Below are 19,835 nucleotides of genomic sequence, written 5' to 3'. Positions count from 1 at the left end.
AAATACGAAATAATTATTGTAAAATTAAAAGATAAATTATGTTTTTACAAAAATTATTATTGAATATTAAAATCTGTTTTTTTATGATATAAATATTTGACTTTTAATTTTATGATTAAAAAAATAAAATCTCAAGGTAAATCTAATCACACTGGCGTCAGCTAGATTAGACAAACAAAAATAAATGTCAAAAATGAAAAACAAAAATTAAAACTTGTCGCCAAGCAAAGATAAGCAATGTAATAAATTATTTCAATTTTTTTTATAACTTATAACTTTAACATAATTAATTAATTAATTTTAATTAATAATTTTTATATTCCATCAATTAATACTAAACAAAAAAAAAAAAAAACATTTTAATTTTCATTTATTTATTTGCTTAATTCACTGTAATAATTTTTTTTACAAAAATAGAAAAAATAGAAAAAATTTCTTTAAAAATAATTAAAGAAAAAAAAAAACATAAACATTAATGATATTTTTAAACACAATTTTAAATGTACTGTGTGTTTAAACATGTTCCTAATTATTATTCGATAAAGAAAAAAAGAAATTTCAATTTAATTTATGATATAAAAAATTACTTTATAATTTTTAAACAAAAAAAAAACTCAATTTTTTTTACTCTCTTTCATGATTGATTTAAATTCATTACCCCATCGTGAATAATTATTAATTTTTTTCAATGTTAAACGTTTATCATTCGAAGCAATAAAAGTATTTCTGGGTGAATTACAACGACTTAATGCTGTGTAAAATTGTCCTGGTGCCCACAGATCATCAATATAAGTAACAGCTTCATTATACTCCGAGCCAAGTGCTTTGTGTACTGTTGTTGCAAAAGCAAGACTTATTGGATATTGATGACGTTCTGCTTCAATATTCATATCATTCCATATAAAATTAGTTTTAAATGCATAACGAGGTAATGCTATATCTCCATTTTTTACTCGAATATGTAAATATCCGTTCTTTTTATCTCCACCAACTAAAATTCCACTTGTTCCATTTAATATTTGTCCAATATTACGAGTGACAACAACTGGTGCCATCATTTTAATAACAAGTTTAGCATCAATTTCAGAATCAAGTTTTTGTACGACAACATGATGTGGACATATTTGTGGTGACCACTTATCGAGTGCTCTCAGTACTGTTATTGGTTCATCAATACGATCAAGTTGTTGTAGATTGTATTTTTTAACTGACGCTATTTTACCAAACATAAATTTTGGCATCTTTGAAATTTCTCTTTTTCGATAAGCTTGAACTGATTCGTCAAGATGCTCAGCCATACAATCTATTGAGTAAAAATTACGAAACATTGGATCATTGCAAGTGTCAAGAATTATTTCTAAATCATGAGATGTTCCAGCACCACGACGAATACGTTTCAACATATCAAACCATTGTTGTCCTTTTGGATTTACCTTGGCACCACCATATCTCAATGGATATGATAATTTGTAATATCTAAAATTACAATCTTGCCATAATGATGACTTGAAACAAGGTCGTCCATCAATTGGCAACAACGAATATGGATCACCAGCAATAATCAATTGTATACCACCAAATGGTTTATGAAATATTCGACGTTTTTTTTGACAACTTTCATTCAACGATTCAAATAATTCTTCATTGATAATACTGAAATCATCAATAATCATAATATCAGTTTTTATTATGTCAATTTGATATAGAACTTTATGAACTGTTTGAGCATTCATACTCAAATTTCTAAATTGCTCAGCAGCTTGACCAGTAAATGTTGCAACATTAATATTTTTTTTTTTCTCTTTTGATGCTTGATGAATACGACGTAATAATTCAGATTTTCCAGTACCAGCTGCTCCAAAAATACAAACATTTTGTCCTGATTTTACTGTCCATTTTATTATTGAACTGAAACGATTGCGTACACTATCAGGTAAATTTGATTGTGACTTTTTTTTTGGAGACATATTATTGCTCTGAAAAAACAAAATAAATTTTTTTGTTTTTATTAATTGTAAATTATAATAGAAATAGGTTATATAATTTATACTGGAATATAAATTATATATTTTGACATCATCTTTTGGGAATTTATTTATTTATTTATCAATAACATCAACTAGGTTTTTTTTAATTTAATATTTTTGTGATTAATCAAGTCATTCATTAATTATTTATGACGATATAAAAATAAATTAACAATATTTATTACCTTTGGGATTTATATTTTCTTTTTTTTTTTTCAAGGTCAATGTCAAATCATGGGCTATCAGATTTCAAATAATGCAACATGAAGTTAGAACTCATTCGATTTTCGAATTTCGATTTCGATTATCATTCACTTCACGTAACTAAATTGAACTAAATAAATAAAAAAAAAAAAAAACAATAGTAATAAAAAACACGTGTTTTTATTACTCTACGTAAAAAAATTACGTATGAATTTTTTAATCTAATTAATATAATTTAATTAATCAAAAGTAAAAAATATTTTATTTAAAAAAAAATCAGCCATGTTTGTTTTGACAGAATTTAAAGATGTTGTTAAAATACCACCCTCAAAATTTAATTTAAATATTAAAGATGCAATTACTGATGAATTAAACAGAAAACTTTCAAACAAGGTATATTATAAATTAACAAATTAATTATTAATAATAATTCATAGTTAATTTTTTTCTAGATAATAAATAATACATGAATTTAAAAAGTGAGGTTATAAATCATTGTGTTTGTTTATTTTTAAATATTAATTAACAATTGTTGCAGGTATTTATAAATGTTGGTTTATGTATTGCTCTATATGACATTCTTGATATAAAAGATTCATATATATTTCCTGGTGATGATGGTGCATCACATACAGTTGTTATTTTTCGTTTTGTTGTGTTTCGTCCATTTGTTGAAGAAATAATTGTTGGAAAAATTCGTAATTGCAGTCTTGAAGGTGTACAAGGTATAAAAATAAATAAAACAATTAATTATATTAATTCAACAATGTAATTTATAATTTATTTTGGTAATAGTTTCACTTGAATATTTTGATGACATATTAATTCCACCAAACAAACTTCAACAAAAGTCAAGATTTGATCAAATGGAACAAGTTTGGATTTGGGAATATGTTGATGTTGAATCTGGAGCAAAAACTGATCTATTTTTAGATAAAGGTAACAGTTAATATAATTCATTGTTATGTTGTTATTAGATTTATCAAATAACAATTGATTTTATTTTTACCAGATGAATTGATTCGATTCAGAGTTGTTCAAGAAGTATTTGTCGAAGATGTACCAACAAAACCAGCAATTTCTGCTGATGGTATTGAAGTACCAGAAACAAGTTTTACTCCATATTCACTCATTGTAAGTTAAAATCATTTATTCATATTGTTAGAATCAAAAATAATCATAGCATATTAATTTTTAGGGAGGTATTGATGAGCCTGGTTTGGGTGTTTTATCATGGTGGGGTTAAATTATAAACAAAAATAATTTGGAAATAATTATTTATTGATATCATCCTCAAAGCTTTGGTATGCTTCAATCTATTTATTATTTTTTTATTTATTTTTTATTAATAAATAAAAATCAAATCACACAAAAAAATAATAGTAATTAATTTTTTTTTTTTTTTTAATTTTATTTTTATCAAGTATCTGTGTATTTATCCACAAAATGATAATATTTTTTTTTTTTATTTCTTTTTTAATTTTGATTTTATGTATCCCACATTTAGATCAGATTTTTTTTTTACAATATATACAAACATCTTATTGATTTATCGAGCACACAGATACATAACAACATTGGTTTTTTAAATATATAATTTTAAACTCAGTTTTTTCCTTTTTTTTTTTTGGTTTTTCATTTACATAAAAAATTCTACAATTATCTAGATTTGAATTTTTAATTTTAATTACATCTTCTGATGTTTTTCAAGTTGTTTTTTTAATTATCCAGTCGTATGCATTGTTCGTATGAATTATTTAAAATATTATTTGTGTATTTAGCTTGTCTGTTTTTTTTCTTTGTGATCATGGCTTAATTGATAACACTAATTTAACGATTTATGATAATTAAATAACATATATATTTAAATTACCAATGAATGATTACTTAATTAATTAATAATAAACATAGTATAATTATTTAAACAAAAAAAAAAAAATTGAAATATCCAACACACCATTAAGAAGATAAAAATAAGTATTTTTTTTTTGTTTTTTTTTGTTTTTTAGAAACATCAAAAGTACACTTAAAAAAAATGTATATGAAATTTAAATTAATTTATTCAAATTTATGTGTATTGTCTGATGATGACTTAATTAAATTTTTTTTTTATATTTTTTCATTTGCAATTTAAATGTTCTGGAATGTTTTGCATTTTTATTAAAATTTTTCGTTAAATTTTCTTAATTTTTCTTTTTCCTACTTTTGCAATTATTATAATTTAATTTTTTTTTTTTTTCTTAGGCAATATGACTAGCATTGATTGAGATTTCTAATGATATATATTTTTTTTTATCATCACTATTTTTTTTTTTTTTTTTCGAATTAATTTACTTGTTTATTTTCTTAAATTATTATCAACGAAATAAGCACTGTTTTTAAATTTATTTATCATTTATTAAATTGACGAAAAATAAAATAATTATATATATATGTTGATATATATATAAGAGAATAAAACAAATAATTAATATAAATTTATCACAGTCCTAACTGGCGTGCCATGTGTTTTACAAACACGTCTGCTTGGAGACGAGGAATACTTGGAGAATAAATATTTTAATACATTAAAAATCCCAAGAACTCCACACATAAGTCTTCATAATGTTTTTTTTTTGTTGAAATTGTCAAAGAGGTCAAGGAGGTAAAAAACTACTCAAGTTTCCACCAAGTTTTCCTCTCTGCAAATATCAACGAGTGCACTCTAAGGAGCGTTAACAATCTTTGTATACATTAATTTATTTTTTTTTTTTTTCCATTTTTTTTTACTTAAATATATAATATATATCTTGTGTTTTTTAAAATCTATTTTATGCATTTAAATAAAAAGATTAGGATAGTTGATAAATTTAAAAAAAATTAATAAAATACAATTCGCGAATTCTCCTTTTTTTTTTTTTTGATAAATCGCTTCTGGGTGTGGAATAGTGTGTGTAATAAAAATTATCTATTTTATAATAATAATAATTATCTTGACTATGTGATAATTGATTAAATTTTTTTTTTTGGGTAATATATTGATGTGTATATATTTTTTTTATCGTCTTTTACTCAATGACTAGACATCGAGGCAAATGTTCTCGAAGATAATCAAATAATTCTCTTGATGTACCTGGACAATTTGTTAGTTCAAGTTCTTGAAGATGACGTAATTGAATAAGACTTGAAAATCCACTGCTTGTTAATAACGGACATCCTAGAAAAATTAATCAATCATTAATAAAATATCCTGGTAAATAATTAGCCCAAAAGAAATTAAAATATCATGTAGCAGCAGGTGTATAAAAAACATTTGATATATTTGAAATGAAAATTAATCATTATAAAATTAATCCAAGCCAAGTAAAATATAAACATAATGATTTGATGACAATTTAAAATGTCAAAAAAATAATGATTAATAAATAAATCATGAATTTAATAATTTATTTGATTTTTTTTTTGTTTAAATTTACTTTAATCATATGATCTTGGATAAATTTAAAATTAATTAGCTTAAAAATAAATTCATTTGTCATTTTATTTTAGCTACTTGATGTTGATATTATTTTTTATTTTATTTTATTTTTATTTTACATTTTAAATATTCCATCAAATGTTTATTTATTTTCCTTATTAATATATATTATTTGCCTCAATTATTATTCTAATCTCATTCATTAATTTGTCATTTAATTTTTCATTTATTTTTTTTGCTAATTTATATTTTCATTTGTTAATTTATTTTATTAAATATATTTACCAGCAACAGAAAGTACCAAAAGTGATCTCATTCCACACAAATGTTGTAGTCCAAAATCCCTTAATTGTGAACACCATCTCAAAAATAATGCACTCAGTGAGCTCATTGTTGATATATAGCCAACACCAATATCAGTAACATGAATACACCTAAAAAAAAAAAAAATAAATAAATAAGAAAATAATCGATTGAATGCACGTCAAATATTTGGGCACTTGATTGGTATTTGTGGCAATGTTTCAATTGGCAACAATTATTCTATTACGTAATCATACACAAGTCATCATAATTTCAATAAAAAAAGTAAATTAAAAAATAAATAAATAAACAAATACCTGTCTAATGTAAGTTCTTCAAGATGATTTAAATCACATGCAATATATTCTAATGCAGCATCTGTTATTCTTGAACACCAGCTTAAATCTAAACAACGTAGTCTTGGTAAATTTTCAGCAATAAGTTCGACTCCATCATCTGTTATTTTACTACACCCAGATAATGACAACACTGTCAAATTTGGTAATGAATGTACTGTAATTAAAAACAACAAAAAAAACAACAAATTATTAAATAATACATGGCAAACTCTGTTGTATATATAATGTATATTTTTTTCTAATTTACCAATATTGACAATTCCATGATTAGTCAATTCCCAGCATGACTGTAACCTTAGAATACTCAATGAGCTACTTTGTTTAGCACTAAAATATCCAAGTGCAGCATCAGTAACATGATAAGCTTGAAGTGAAAATTCATAAAGACTTGGTAATAATTGTGCAACAGCACCAACAGCTTCATCAGCAACATTAATACAATCAGATAATGATAATGATACAATACGTGGTGTTAAACATGCCCAAAGACCAGCTTCTGTTATTTCATTACAACCAGCAAGTTCTAATTCAAATAATGCTTGTAAATGATCAAGTAATGCCTCAAGACCTCTATCAGTTATTGCACAACAACGTAATGACAATGAATGTACATGTCTTTGTGCCATTGGAAAACAATTTGTTAATTCTGGTATATCTTCATCAGCAGCACCAAGAAGTACCAATGAATGAAAACCACGTCTAACAAGTGATGCATATAATTTTGTTCTTAAATTTGATGGCATTGTTCTAACTTCACGACATCTAACAACTGGTACTAAACCAGACCAAAATCTTGGTCTTGAATATAACACATCTCTCCATCTTGTACAAACCTAAATTAACAAAAACAAAAACAATATAAAAATGTAGAAAAATTTATTATTAAATTGATTGATTGATGATCAAGCATTACCTGAGCAAGACCTCTTCTTTCAGTTGCATTAAAATAGAGAAAATATTTTCCCAAAAAATGATCATCAAGTATTAGTTGTTCCCATGTTGTTGGTGGTGAATAACCACCAGTACCACCAGATGCAAGTGGTACATTTTTCGTACGATTTCTTGTTATTCTACCTCTTATTGCAATATTATTATTTAAAGCTTTATTATTCATTGAATTTAATGGATTATTAAGTGGTACACTTCTTGTTGGTTTTTCTGGTGTATTATTTGTGTTTGTATTATTGTTATTGTTACTATTGTTATTACCACTTTGTAAATTTGTATATGCAACACCACCACCTCCACCACCTCCACAAAATACATTTGTCACACGTTCCATGACACTTGTTTTACCACCACCTCCACCACCTCCACCACCTGAAATTATTATTTATTTTTTTAATTTAATTTATCATTTATTAACAACATTTATTTATCTCAATTTTCAATTCTTTTTTTTTTCTATTGAAACAAGAATTTCACTCTGCAGTGCAAGTTAAATTCTTTCAAGCATAATTTTTTTTTTTTTGTTTTTTTTTTTTCCATTTAAACATGCAAATGTTTGTTTGTTTTAATTTTTTTTTTTTTGTTTTTGTGAATTAAAAAATTGATTTTAAATGTAAAAAAAAAGCAACCTCGTCCCTGTTTTTTTTTTTTTTCAAATTTAAAATTAAAAACAAAGTAAAATAATTATTATGCAATCACATATAATATAAATTTGTGCTAAAGAAGATGTTGTCTAAGATTATGTTCAGCCTAGACTGTGAATTGGAACTTTGCCAAAAACAAAAAACGAAATAACTCTTCCCAAAAAAGTAAGATTTCTTTTATTAATATTTATTTTAGGGACGAGTATTTTATTTAAATAAAAAAAGCCTTGTGATTATTATTTTTTTGATATGATATGATTGAAAATTAATAATTATTAAAATAACCTTTGAGTAATAATTAGTTATTTTTTTTTTTATATATTTTATAATAATCACAGTAGTAGTTATTGATCCTCACAATTTGACGTTGTCATTTATTTTATTTCCATATGAATTTTTTATATTAAAAAACAATAATCATTGATTTTAAATAATATATATTTTTGTCGTCAATTATTTATTATAAATTTAAATGAAGATTTTTAATTTAAGTTGGCTCGTTTGATCCCAGTAGGTGCCAATGATCATTAAACGTTACCAGGGATTATCGAGTCAATAATTTGCTGTATAAAATAAAAATAATATATTTAAAACAACAATAAATAAATAATTAAATATTATTTTTATCAACTTAAAATTTATGAAAATATAATTATAATTTATTTATTTATTTAATTAATTTATAATACCATGATGCTTTGATGCACGAAGACCCAAACCGTTGATTCTTTTTGTCAATTCAGCACTGGCCCTTTCGACGACACCCTGCGCCGAAATTGACGACATTTCTTTCAAAATATCACCAACAAAGCTTTGTTCACCAATTTTAAAAAATTAATTTAATAATTTAATCAATAATAAACATTAATAATTAATTTTATTTTTCAATTAAAGTTTTATTTTTAATATTCCACATATTTTTAAAAGTCAAATAATATTTATGTAATTTTATCAATTTCACTTTTATCAATTAATTTTTCATATAAAAAATTATTTGTTTATTTATTATATCTATTTTAATATTAATAATTGATTTTTATTTTTTTAATTTTTTTTATTTTACGAACACACTAGAGTGGAAATTATTTTTTTAATTAAATTTTTTTTTCTTATGAGGATGTTGAGTTTATTTATAATGTCGAAAGTGATGTAGTTATGTTTTATGTAAAAAAAAATATTGGTAAAAGATAGTTTGTGTCTGTGGGGTAAGGGTAAATCAATACTCCCAGTGAACTGCCGCACGAGCTCTAAAATACACTTACATTCGAGAGGGTTGATGTTTTTTTTTGCCCTTATTTTATACTCGACATAAATTTATCTATTTTTTTTCTTTTTTACTTTGTCAATAATTGATACAAAAATTTCACATAATTATCTTGTTTTAATTTGCAATAATTACTAAATAATTTATAATTTTATTTCTAGTTGTATTTTGATTTAACGCGTGATAATATGAAAACAGAATGAGCACGTTTATGCTTGACTGAGAATAATGCAAACTTACGAGGGTGGCTATTGTACAACTAAATCGATATCAAACAAATCCTTCGTTATGAAACCCCCACTTGCTTTGCAACAACTCTGTCGTATTTTTTTTTTGTGCATTTAAATTATTTCTTTGCGCAAGCGCTTTTTTAGTTGATAAAAAAAGAAAAAATGATTTTACTATTTTTATTATATTAATAAACAATAGATTATTCTTCAAATAAAAAAATTAATTCATCAAATTTTGAATGAATTTATTATATAAAAAAAAATCATAGTAATTTGTCTTTTTTTGTAATTTTTATTTTCAACATTTATTGCATTTTTAATTAGCATTTATACATTATCTATTTTTTTTTTTTTAATTTGTATTTTGTTGGAGGGAAGGGTCAATATAAATGCAATATTTAAAAAATCTTGAGACCAGACATTGTGTTTTCCAACGACTGTAAAATATAAAAAATAAAATAATTAATGATAGCAAAAAAAAAATAGATAAATTAATATGAAAATGTACCTTTAAATCCCAAACAACAAGTTGTCCATCAAGACCACTTGTGCTAAATTCAGTGTCAGATACACGTCTAACACAAGTTATTGTATTTTGATGAATACTATCCAATGCACTGTCGTTTGATTCAGTTCTAGCTTGACGATCAAGTGATTGAAATTTTTTCATAGCTGATATACCAGCAGCTTGACGTTTTTGTGAATTATCAAGTTTCGATGAAAATTGTAATTGTCCATTAGCATCAATTGTATAAAGCATTGGCATACAACTGTGTCCCTAAATAAAATCAACAAAAAATAATATAAATAAATAAGCCAAGATGACAAAGTAATTTAATTTATAATTCAGCAAAAAAACTTACAGCAGCAATAATTGAATTTGGTCCAACCCAGACACAACTTAAAAATGGTAAATGCTCAGTGTACAATCTCATAACAGCATTACCTTTTGTTGCATCAGCAACACATATTGAAGAATTATGTGATACCCAACAAATTTTATTACCACAAGGACTAAATGCAACAGCATGAACCCATCCACCTAAATTAAAATTAAACAAATCATCATCATCATCAAAAAAAATTGTTGTTTAATTTATAAAAATAAAAAATAATTAATGTTATACCTCCATTTGGTGAATTTGGAAATTCAGCCAACATTGTACCAAGTGTTGATGTTGGACCCCATGGTCCTGAACCAGGTGCATCCTCCATATCTTTAACATATGCACCAAATACACGTACTTTATAATCAGTTGAACCAGCAACAAGTACTTTATTATCTGGATGCCAATCAATTGCTGTTACTGTTGATCTTATTGGTCGTTTAATATGCTTTGATAACCACCAATTATTTTCAGATACAAAATAACTAACTGATACCATTCTATCACCCGAACCAACAGCAAATTTATTTTCTAAAAAAAAATATACATATTTTTTTATTTATTTTTATTTATTAGTATCTATTAATATTATTTAAAATCAACATACCAAGTGGTGACCATTTAACACAAACAGCAGCACGATTCATACGTAATACAACCCATGCTGGTATCCATTTACCACTGTCATCTTGATTCCAAACATATGCATTTTTATCAGCACCACATGTTACAATACGATTTGTTTTTGGTGCCCAATCTAAACACATAACATTCATATCATGTGCTTTTAATTCTTCAGTTTGTTTCCATCCTGATTGTGATCTTTTAAATACATGAACAACATTGCTATTTGGACATGCAGCAACTTCTGCTCCAAACAAAAAAAATACATGAATTATTAAATTATTATTAATAGTTTATTTTGGTTTTTTTTTATTTATTTTATATGATGAATCATCTTACCTGTTCTGTCTTTATTCCATGCATGACAAGTAACGACATCAAGACCAAAATTATGTACCTCTGTCATGACTAATAATAATATTTTATATTGTCAAAAATATTAATTATTAATTTATTCTATTATTGATAACAAGTTTAATATATTTTACTTTTTTTTTTAATTTGTAAATTGGGTGCGGCTAAAGTGAATCACAAAATTGATAAGCACATGAAAATTATACTATCATTTTTTTTCTATTGTTTATTTATTTAAAATATATCAATGGAAATTCGTGGACTATGGTCAGTCTACACGAATTTCCAATTAAAATTAAATTTTTAATATAAATTTAATTAATTTATTATGTGTTTTTTTGATAAATAATTTCTACAATTTGATGACACTATGACAGTAGTAATTTTGCCCATTCAAGGCACCAAGGGGGTTAGAAAAAACACTGAGTGGTCTAGATGATGATGCGGGGGGTGGTGTGTGGGTGGGAAAATATATCGAAAATCGAAATAATATATTTGACAACTTCAGAGTACTTAGAAACGTCAAAAAAAAAATAAATAAAAAAAATAAATAAACAACAACCTTGAATAATTGCGGTAGAAACAACAAGCAGCGCCATCATTTGGCTATTTCATTCCGATTTAACACACACACACTCACTCACACACACATAAATTATTTATCTGCAATATGACAGTGATAAAAATAATTAAGTAAAAAAAAAGGATAAAGCACAGTTTAATGACGTTTTGATTTGAAAAAAAAAAATAGAAAAACTAAACTGACAAGACATAAATATTAAATAATTAAAATATATTAAAACGTTTATATAAAAATAAAACAAACAAGCAGTAAATTTATAGATAAAAAAAAAAAATAAATAAAAAGTGAATCATCAATAGACTGACAAAGAATATAAATTCAAAAATTAATAATTTATATAAAAATAATTATAAACAAAGAGTGGCTTATTTAAATGTCAAATTAAAAAAAAATTTATATTTATTTAATAAGATATTGTTAATTGTTAAATTTAAAAAAAAAAAAATAACATATTTTGGTGATAAAAGACGTTTAATTATTTATGGTTATTGATATAATGATAAATGAAAATTTTTTCTGATAATTATTATTATTTTAAATAAATATATATTTTTTCATGATGAAACATGGTTATGTTCTTGAAGGGTTTTAATAAAGTATGTCTACAATGTCACCATCAGAGGTAAAATATAATTTATAAATAATTAAAAATCAATAAAAACATATTGATTTAAAAAAAAATCAATAATTGTTATGTAAATTATTAATATTTATTTGTATTTTATTGTTGTAAATTATTTATAGAGACGTTTAGCAAAAGAGCTTATGGCTCTTGTACGTGATCCACCACCAGGTGTACAAGTTGATGAAGATATTGTTGGACAAAATTTAACACAATGGATTGTACATATGGAAGGTGCTGAAGGTACACTTTATGAAGGAGAAGAATTTCAATTGCAATTTAAATTCAGCTCAAAATATCCATTTGATTCACCAGAAGTTACATTTATTGGTGGTAACATACCTGTACATCCTCATGTTTACAGTAATGGACATATTTGTTTGTCAATATTGACTGATGACTGGTCACCAGCATTGTCTGTACAAAGTGTCTGTCTTAGTATTGTATCAATGCTTAGTTCTTGTAAAGAAAAGGTATATATTGTTTTTTTTTTTTTTCTATTGATAAATGTTTTTATTTGTTTATGATTGTTTATTTGAATTATTTATTTTTGTTGATTGCAGAAACGTCCACCTGATAATTCATTTTACGTTAAAACTTGTAATAAAAATCCAAAGAAGACCAAGTGGTGGTATCATGGTAAGATTTATTTTTAAATAGAAAAATGTTTCAATACTTTAATAATAATTGCTGATTATTTAAATTATTTTGATAATTAATTTGTCATTTTATTGAGAATTTTTGTTACTTTTATTTGCTTGTTTTTTTTTATTTTTTTAAACAACTATATATTGGTTTTAATTCCTTCAAAGTTTTAATGATATTTAATTGATAAAATGACAAATTAATCAAGTAATTTATTTAGAGTTCAAGTTGCTTTAAAAAATTATTTAAAATTATTTACAGATGACAGTGTGTGATGAAAAATAATCCTTGACTTAATCAACAATATTTTTCTTCAGGATAGTCTTAAAAAAAATATGAATAAATATATTATTGTAATGAAATAATAATAGCTCTGATAAATATCTAACTTTATGATTTTAAATCGAGTTTAAACTTAAAAAAATTATATCAAAAGAAAATAATAATAAACTGCCGACTCATTCGTTGCTGAGTTTATCTTAAAAAATTTTCAAATGCCGTTGCATAATTATAAAAGTGATAAATTAGCTAGTTAGTTTAACTTGAGTTTTTTGTCAAATGAATAATTTTAATCTTGAATAATCATAGTGATAGATTTATGTTATTTCAATATTTAAAAAAAAAAATATAATGAATATTCAAGAGTTTTGAAAAATTATCATTGTCAAGCATTTTAAATGTTGTTTATTTGGAATTATTAGAAAATTAATGTTTACAATATACGAATTTAAAATTATTAATTAAAAAAAAAAAAACCAGATTCCTGTATTTAATAATAATAAAAAATTATTTCCCATATTTTTATTGATTTTTATTGTGGTCCCAGTTTTACAACGAGACTTTTTTTTAATAATAATTTTTAATAATATCACATTATATTTTTATTAATAATTAATTGATAATTATTTTTAATTATCAATTTAACAATTCTACTGATTAATTAACTTTCTACAATTTTTTTTTTAATACTATTTTTGATTATTGTTTTACATATTTTTTTTTTTATTTAAAAATTTATTTGGAAGATTATGTTGGATTAATTGTGCATGCACTTTATAATAGTCATCGAAAAGATATGTTTGCTTATAAATTGCAATTTTTTTTTCGTCTATTTTTTGCCTATTAACATGTTGTAAAAATGAATGAAGATATATATTACTAAACTATGATTTTAAAACATAATAATACAAAAGAAAAAAATGATAAATATTATATTTCGAAAACTCATGATATTTTCGAAACATTTACATTTTTTTATTTCGAAATAATAAATTTGGTCCAGCTATTTTGACAAAGTCAAATAAAATAAATAAACTAAGGCACATTATTAATCGAAAAATAAAAAAAAATTTGTTTAAAAATTTTCATCAATACCATGTTCATGTGAGCTACTAAATAAATCAATTTGATTGTCATTATTTTCTTGATTAATATTTTTTGATGATTGTGGTAAATACTGATTTTTAAATGCGACACAATTACGAGGTGAACATTCAACATGACCTTCTCTACCACAGCTGCATTCAACACAATTTCCAGTTAAGTGTGGTAAAATTTCTCCAACTTTATATTCTTTTCCTTGATTATTAAAATTTTAAAAACAAAAGTTAATTATAAATACGATTAAATAATTACAAAAACATTTATTTTTTTTTTAAATTAAAAAACAAAATTGGTACCCATAACTATGCAGTTGATTGATGACTTAGTTGTATTTTTATCGTTGACCTTGACCTCTGTATAATCGACAATAATCGAACTGTCAATTTCATTGTTATTTATTGTTGATGGATTATTAATTGCTTTGTAATTTTCCCACCAACAGTAAACTTCACCGGCTACACATAGACAATGACAATTTGGATCCTTTGATTCAATCTGTTGATTATTATTTATTAAAATTAAAATTATATCTATTTTTTTTAATTCGAAATTTTATTTTTTTTCATTACTGTTTGACTGTGAGTGTAGGCAGTTCCATTGACAACACATTTTCGAAATACAATAGATTCCTGAGTGCTTGGTAGACCTTGACAATAAAAAAAATATTAAACAATAAATATAAAAAAATTTTAAAATTGTCTAGAATAATAAATAAAAGAAAGTGGTTTTATTGTTATTATTTTTTTTTTTTGTTTCAATTGAATTTTATGAATAGTTTTAGAATTTAAATTTTTTTTCTTTTCATATATTTGTGAATATTTGTCAAAAGAAAAAAAACACTTTAGTAATTAAATTTTTATTTTTTCTTTTGAAAATGAATTTAATTGTTTTTGCTGTTGTATTTATTGATTCAACACTTTGATAATTAATTTTAATGCTGGGGAAATTTATTCTCTGCTAAAATTAGATTTTCAAGTTAAAATTGTTTTTTATTTTTTGTTTTTTGAAAGCTTTAAATTTTCTTTAAGAGCTTTATACTATTTTGAGGGGTTCAAGTTAGTTTTGAAATTTTAAAATTAATTCTAAAAACCTTTAAAAATATTATCTTTTGATTTCTTTAAAGAGCTTTAAAGTATTTTAAAAGACTCAAATTAATTTTAAAATCTTCGTACTAAGTTTAAAGGTAGATTTTATAAATGTCAAAAAATTATTTTAAAAGCTTCAAGTTATTTTAAATTAATTTTAAAAGCTCAAAATTAATTTTAAAATTTTTAAACTAATTACAAACAAATATAAAATCTTTCGTTTGATTCATAACAAGCTTTAAATTATTTTAATCAATGATAATAATATTAAAAAAAAAAACATATATATCTCGATTAAATTAATTAACGAATTGAGGTGTGGAACTTACCGGCTTCTGTAGCTTTCAATTCGATAATAAAAAATGAGGCAACTTGTGCCAAAAGCAACAAGCTCAACAACATTTTTATGCATTTAATAATTCCACCAGCTTTTAAGCAATATTTCTTTAAACAAACCCAAAAAAAAAAAAAATTATACTTATAAAATAAATAATTAAAAATTTTTACAATTTTTTTATTAAAAAATATACAAGTAGAAATAAAAAAAAGTCAAGGTGGAATGAAGTGGGTACTTGGCCTCTCACACCGGTCTTTCAATTGCAGAAAAACTGAGTCAAGTACTGAATATCTATTTCAAAAATTATTACCTCTAAAATTTAAACGTTTTTTAAATTTTTTTTTCTAAAAAACATTAAACCCAATTTTTCTTTTTATAAATTTAATTTTTCAAATCATAAAAAAAAACAATACAATTAACAATTAAATTTCAAAAAACAAAAAAACTACCCTTGTTTACAAAACCCATTAAAATTTAATTAAATTTTTATTAAACTTTTTCCTTTTAAAATTTTCTATCACAAAATTAAAGCAGACAGTTTGTCTAAAGCTCTCAGAAAACTGACTAAAAAATATAAAAAAAAAGCTTAATTTAAGGGTGAGAGAGAGCTTTAGAAGGGATGAATAAAATAATAATAATAAATTTAATTATTGACGCAAGCGTAAATAAATTTTTTTTCGAATTTCTGGGAGAGACTGGGACTCTGGGAGAGACATGCGCCGTTAATTTAATTTCGATTAATTAATTAAATGAAAAAAAAATAAATTGACATGTGTTTTTATAAATAATACAAACAAATAAAATAAAATATAAATAATTGGTATTATAAAAATTAAACATAAATAATGAGAGGTCATTTTTAAAAAGTGGGGGTTTTTTTTTCTCTCTCGAGGACGCCATGTTATATTTTTTCTCTGTTTATCCTTTTTTTTAATGTCAATATGATCTGACTCTGTTGTCTGGCACTTGAGATATACCGGGTGTTTATCATCATCATTTTTTTTTAATAGTTTGTCTGAATGTGTCTGACATCCTCGAGCATCCTTGTGCCTACAAAATAATAATAAAACATCATCCTCGAGAGTATTGTGTGATAACGACAGCTATTTTTAATAAATATAAATTTTTCATACTAAAATTGTGTTAACAAAAACAACAATAAAAATTTAACAATTAATAATAATTTATAAATTAAAAAATAAAGAAAATAATTTATTATATATTTTTTTAATAGTTGACAAGTGAAAAAGTGATAATATATTTAATAACAATTTTAAAAAAGTGTCAAAATAATACAACAATTCTAACCTCAAATTTACATAGCTAATTATAATAATATTTTTAATAATAAAATAAACATGGCAAATTTAAGACAAACACCATTGACATGTAGTGGACATACAAGACCAGTTGTACATCTTGATTTTTCTGATGTTACTGATTCTGGATACTACCTCATTTCAGCATGTAAAGGTATGTCAAATTTATCAAAAAAAAAGAAAACATAAAAAATTTGTTAATAATTATATAAAAATAGTTATTCATATTTTATTTATTTGTATTATTTGTATTGTGTATTGCTTGAGGTTGATTGCCTTGGCCGAGATTGTAATTTGTATGTCTTCAAGGACTCCAGCTCACCAACGACGACGACAACATCGAGGCCATGTCTTGTCCGGCATCATGATTAAACTAGGAAACATTCTAAATCATTTACCTCTCTATAAATTTGTTACATATATAGTTTATTTTATATTTTTTATTTCATTAATTTAATTGTATTATTTTAAATTTCATCAAGGACTCTTGGCAAGGAATTAGAAAGCTATTTTGTTTTTTGATGTAGATTTTATTTTTAATTTTAATTTGATGATGATGAATTTGTAATTTATTAGATGATATTAATTACAGATGGTAAACCAATGTTACGTCAAGGTGATACTGGTGATTGGATTGGTACATTTGAAGGACACAAGGGTGCTGTTTGGGGTGTTGCACTAAATCCAGATGCAACCAAGGCTGCATCAGGAGCTGCTGATTTCAATGCTAAGGTCTGGGATGCAATCAAGGGCGAGGAAATATTATCATTTCAACATAATCATATTGTTAAATCTGTTGGATTTAGTACTGACTCAAATCAATTGTGTACAGCTTCTAATGAAAAAGTACTTCGTATTTATGATCTTAATCAACCAGAAGCTGAACCTCAGGTAAATTAATTTCGAAACATTTGTTTTATCATTATTTCTAATCAATTTTCATAAAGGAAGTTCATACGAACAATTCACGTAGAGCCTTGATGAATATATTAAAATATCAATCCTTGAATTTGTCAAAAATTTTCGTCAACTTTCAATTGTTATATAATCTTGTTAATATTATATTTCGAAATTTCGAAATGATAAAATCTATCATAAAAATTTTTAAATAAAGTTTGATAATTTATTTGGACAACTAAAATTTATTATTTATCATAAATAAATATGATAATTATTTAATAGTTTTTTAATTTTTTTTATCGAAAATTAAATGAGACATTTTAATTTAATTGATGTTGTTTTTTTTTTTAATTAAATTTTAGGTATTTACTGGTCATACGAGTTTTATAAAACAAGTAACATTTTTTGATGATAATAAATCACTTGTTAGTTGTGCTGATGACAAAACAATACGTGTTTGGGATTGTAAAAGTGGTGAAGAAATTAGAAAATTAACATTTCCAGCAATTCCAAGTTCAATGGAAATTTCAAAAGATGGAAATACTATTGCTACGACTCATGGAAATATTGTTACATTTTGGAATAGTAAAGAGTAAGTATTAAATTAGCAATAAAAATATATAAAATTATTTATTAATCATGATAATTTTATTTCAGTTTGACGAAAATTAGAGAATTTGTTATTCCATGCCAAGTTAATAGTGTCAGTCTTCATCCAGATCGTACAATTTTTGTATGTGGTGGTGAAGATCTTAAAGTTTATAAATTTGATTATACAACTGGTGCAGAAATTGGTATGTAAAAAATAATTTTTTTGTGTTAAAATAATAGCGACAATTAATTTTAATCATTTAATTTCTTTTAGAATCATTCAAGGGTCATTTTGGACCAATTCATTGTGTCAGATTTTCACCAGATGGTGAGCTATATGCTAGTGGATCTGAGGATGGAACTTTGAGACTTTGGCAAACAACTGTTGGTAAAAATTATGGTCTTTGGCGTTGCACTGAACAACCAACAATCATCCAAGAAAATTCTACAACCATTAATAATAAACAAGAAATTTCTGCAAGTTAAATTTAAATCATTCATTATAAATCATTCATTTACTTCATAATTTTTACAACTCTTTTTCATATTTTTTTAAAAATTAAATACAGAAAAATAAATAAACAATTTTAATAAAAAAAAAAAAAATATTTCTGTAAATATTTATAAACTTAAAGTTTATAAAAAAAAAAAAAAAAAAGATTATGTATTTATTTACAAATTAAAATATAAAATATTTAAATTAAAGTATTGTTAATTATTGAAAATAAAAAATCATAATTAGCTGAAGGAAAATAAAGATGAAATAAATTCTTTAAAAATTTTTTTTTTTAATTAATAATTATTACGTTTAACAAGTGCATGATAAAGACAAAAAAAAAATAAATGATTAATAATAATATATTATTTACAAAAATAAAAAATAATAATATTTATATTTATTTATTTTTTCAGTTTAAAAAAAAAAAAATTCTCATGATAGAAAAATAAAGTTTAAAAAATTATTTTTCATTCAAAATACATTTGTACATTTAATTAATTATTTTGGCTGTATTGATTGAGCCAAATTGAGATGAAAAAAAAATATATTTATCAAGAAAATTAATTTGCT

General features: G+C 23.6%; 6 protein-coding genes across 9 annotated transcripts; 3 read left to right on the top strand and 3 right to left on the bottom strand.

The window, feature by feature from the left end:
- The first annotated feature begins 2,381 nt into the window (after positions 1 to 2,381).
- LOC122850184 (DNA-directed RNA polymerase III subunit RPC8) lies at positions 2,382 to 4,819 on the top strand. 2 transcript variants are annotated; one of them, XR_006373626.1, is made up of 6 exons: positions 2,382 to 2,624; positions 2,770 to 2,956; positions 3,027 to 3,170; positions 3,244 to 3,365; positions 3,430 to 3,535; positions 4,719 to 4,819. XR_006373626.1 is itself a non-coding variant. In XM_044149261.1 (5 exons), exons 1-5 carry the CDS (start codon positions 2,514 to 2,516, stop codon positions 3,475 to 3,477), a joined length of 612 nt encoding a protein of 203 aa, XP_044005196.1. In that variant the 5' UTR covers positions 2,382 to 2,513; the 3' UTR covers positions 3,478 to 3,595. The 2 variants fall into 2 exon arrangements, 1 of the variants encoding a protein (XP_044005196.1); XM_044149261.1 differs by lacking the exon at positions 4,719 to 4,819 and having other exon boundaries at positions 3,430 to 3,595.
- Positions 4,820 to 5,210: 391 nt separating this feature from the next.
- LOC122850119 (F-box/LRR-repeat protein 16) lies at positions 5,211 to 9,250 on the bottom strand. Its single transcript, XM_044149148.1, has 7 exons — positions 9,205 to 9,250; positions 8,632 to 8,753; positions 7,264 to 7,670; positions 6,598 to 7,183; positions 6,309 to 6,504; positions 5,974 to 6,122; positions 5,211 to 5,427 (listed from the first exon to the last, which is right to left on the bottom strand). The coding sequence occupies exons 2-7, from the start codon at positions 8,726 to 8,728 to the stop codon at positions 5,279 to 5,281; spliced, it is 1,584 nt and encodes a 527-aa protein (XP_044005083.1). The 5' UTR covers positions 8,729 to 8,753; positions 9,205 to 9,250; the 3' UTR covers positions 5,211 to 5,278.
- A 369-nt stretch (positions 9,251 to 9,619) lies between these two features.
- On the bottom strand, positions 9,620 to 11,760 carry LOC122850151 (actin-related protein 2/3 complex subunit 1A-A). 2 transcript variants are annotated; one of them, XM_044149222.1, is made up of 7 exons: positions 11,436 to 11,729; positions 11,287 to 11,355; positions 10,931 to 11,191; positions 10,564 to 10,854; positions 10,300 to 10,478; positions 9,945 to 10,214; positions 9,709 to 9,873 (listed from the first exon to the last, which is right to left on the bottom strand). In XM_044149222.1, the coding sequence occupies exons 2-7, from the start codon at positions 11,351 to 11,353 to the stop codon at positions 9,835 to 9,837; spliced, it is 1,107 nt and encodes a 368-aa protein (XP_044005157.1). In that variant the 5' UTR covers positions 11,354 to 11,355; positions 11,436 to 11,729; the 3' UTR covers positions 9,709 to 9,834. The 2 variants fall into 2 exon arrangements, with proteins under 2 accessions (XP_044005158.1, XP_044005157.1); XM_044149223.1 differs by having other exon boundaries at positions 9,620 to 9,873; positions 11,287 to 11,760.
- Positions 11,761 to 11,914: 154 nt separating this feature from the next.
- LOC122850199 (ubiquitin-conjugating enzyme E2 W) lies at positions 11,915 to 13,951 on the top strand. Of its 2 annotated transcripts, XM_044149280.1 has the most exons (4): positions 11,915 to 12,506; positions 12,629 to 12,979; positions 13,070 to 13,145; positions 13,413 to 13,951. In XM_044149280.1, the coding sequence occupies exons 1-4, from the start codon at positions 12,483 to 12,485 to the stop codon at positions 13,424 to 13,426; spliced, it is 465 nt and encodes a 154-aa protein (XP_044005215.1). In that variant the 5' UTR covers positions 11,915 to 12,482; the 3' UTR covers positions 13,427 to 13,951. The 2 variants fall into 2 exon arrangements, with proteins under 2 accessions (XP_044005215.1, XP_044005214.1); XM_044149279.1 differs by lacking the exon at positions 13,413 to 13,951 and having other exon boundaries at positions 11,944 to 12,506; positions 13,070 to 13,162.
- On the bottom strand, positions 13,941 to 16,557 carry LOC122850187. The gene is made up of 4 exons (XM_044149266.1): positions 15,949 to 16,557; positions 15,104 to 15,180; positions 14,831 to 15,029; positions 13,941 to 14,729 (listed from the first exon to the last, which is right to left on the bottom strand). Exons 1-4 carry the CDS (start codon positions 16,019 to 16,021, stop codon positions 14,506 to 14,508), a joined length of 573 nt encoding a protein of 190 aa, XP_044005201.1. The 5' UTR covers positions 16,022 to 16,557; the 3' UTR covers positions 13,941 to 14,505.
- Positions 16,558 to 16,685: 128 nt separating this feature from the next.
- On the top strand, positions 16,686 to 19,746 carry LOC122850158 (serine-threonine kinase receptor-associated protein). The gene is made up of 5 exons (XM_044149229.1): positions 16,686 to 17,429; positions 17,868 to 18,166; positions 18,538 to 18,767; positions 18,833 to 18,969; positions 19,041 to 19,746. Exons 1-5 carry the CDS (start codon positions 17,315 to 17,317, stop codon positions 19,250 to 19,252), a joined length of 993 nt encoding a protein of 330 aa, XP_044005164.1. The 5' UTR covers positions 16,686 to 17,314; the 3' UTR covers positions 19,253 to 19,746.
- Positions 19,747 to 19,835: the final 89 nt, after the last annotated feature.

This window comes from Aphidius gifuensis, linkage group LG2 (genome assembly GCF_014905175.1).
Source record: "Aphidius gifuensis isolate YNYX2018 linkage group LG2, ASM1490517v1, whole genome shotgun sequence".
NCBI classification, from domain to species: domain Eukaryota; kingdom Metazoa; phylum Arthropoda; class Insecta; order Hymenoptera; family Braconidae; genus Aphidius; species Aphidius gifuensis.
This window is presented reverse-complemented; position numbering and strand designations above follow the sequence as displayed.

Bases quoted from the DNA above. Each gene is read 5' to 3' on its own strand.
- LOC122850184 (XM_044149261.1), top strand. From the start codon at position 2,514: ATGTTTGTTTTGACAGAATTTAAAGATGTTGTTAAAATACCACCCTCA. The intron at 2,625-2,769 runs GTATATTATAAA...CAATTGTTGCAG, and splicing joins ACAGAAAACTTTCAAACAAG to GTATTTATAAATGTTGGTTT. The intron at 3,366-3,429 runs GTAAGTTAAAAT...ATTAATTTTTAG, and splicing joins TTACTCCATATTCACTCATT to GGAGGTATTGATGAGCCTGG.
- LOC122850119 (XM_044149148.1), bottom strand. From the start codon at position 8,728: ATGTCGTCAATTTCGGCGCAGGGTGTCGTCGAAAGGGCCAGTGCTGAA. The intron at 7,671-8,631 runs GTATTATAAATT...TAATAATTTCAG, and splicing joins TCGTGCATCAAAGCATCATG to GTGGTGGAGGTGGTGGAGGT. The intron at 7,184-7,263 runs GTAATGCTTGAT...TTGTTAATTTAG, and splicing joins AAAGAAGAGGTCTTGCTCAG to GTTTGTACAAGATGGAGAGA.
- LOC122850151 (XM_044149223.1), bottom strand. From the start codon at position 11,353: ATGACAGAGGTACATAATTTTGGTCTTGATGTCGTTACTTGTCATGCA. The intron at 10,855-10,930 runs GTATGTTGATTT...ATTTTTTTTTAG, and splicing joins TGTTAAATGGTCACCACTTG to AAAATAAATTTGCTGTTGGT. The intron at 10,479-10,563 runs GTATAACATTAA...ATTTTAATTTAG, and splicing joins TCCAAATTCACCAAATGGAG to GTGGATGGGTTCATGCTGTT.
- LOC122850199 (XM_044149279.1), top strand. From the start codon at position 12,483: ATGTCTACAATGTCACCATCAGAG. The intron at 12,507-12,628 runs GTAAAATATAAT...AATTATTTATAG, and splicing joins CTACAATGTCACCATCAGAG to AGACGTTTAGCAAAAGAGCT. The intron at 12,980-13,069 runs GTATATATTGTT...TGTTGATTGCAG, and splicing joins TTAGTTCTTGTAAAGAAAAG to AAACGTCCACCTGATAATTC.
- LOC122850187 (XM_044149266.1), bottom strand. From the start codon at position 16,021: ATGTTGTTGAGCTTGTTGCTTTTGGCACAAGTTGCCTCATTTTTTATT. The intron at 15,030-15,103 runs GTAATGAAAAAA...AATAATCAACAG, and splicing joins CCTACACTCACAGTCAAACA to ATTGAATCAAAGGATCCAAA. The intron at 14,730-14,830 runs GTACCAATTTTG...TTAATAATCAAG, and splicing joins AATCAACTGCATAGTTATGG to GAAAAGAATATAAAGTTGGA.
- LOC122850158 (XM_044149229.1), top strand. From the start codon at position 17,315: ATGGCAAATTTAAGACAAACACCATTGACATGTAGTGGACATACAAGA. The intron at 18,167-18,537 runs GTAAATTAATTT...ATTAAATTTTAG, and splicing joins AACCAGAAGCTGAACCTCAG to GTATTTACTGGTCATACGAG. The intron at 18,768-18,832 runs GTAAGTATTAAA...ATTTTATTTCAG, and splicing joins ACATTTTGGAATAGTAAAGA to TTTGACGAAAATTAGAGAAT.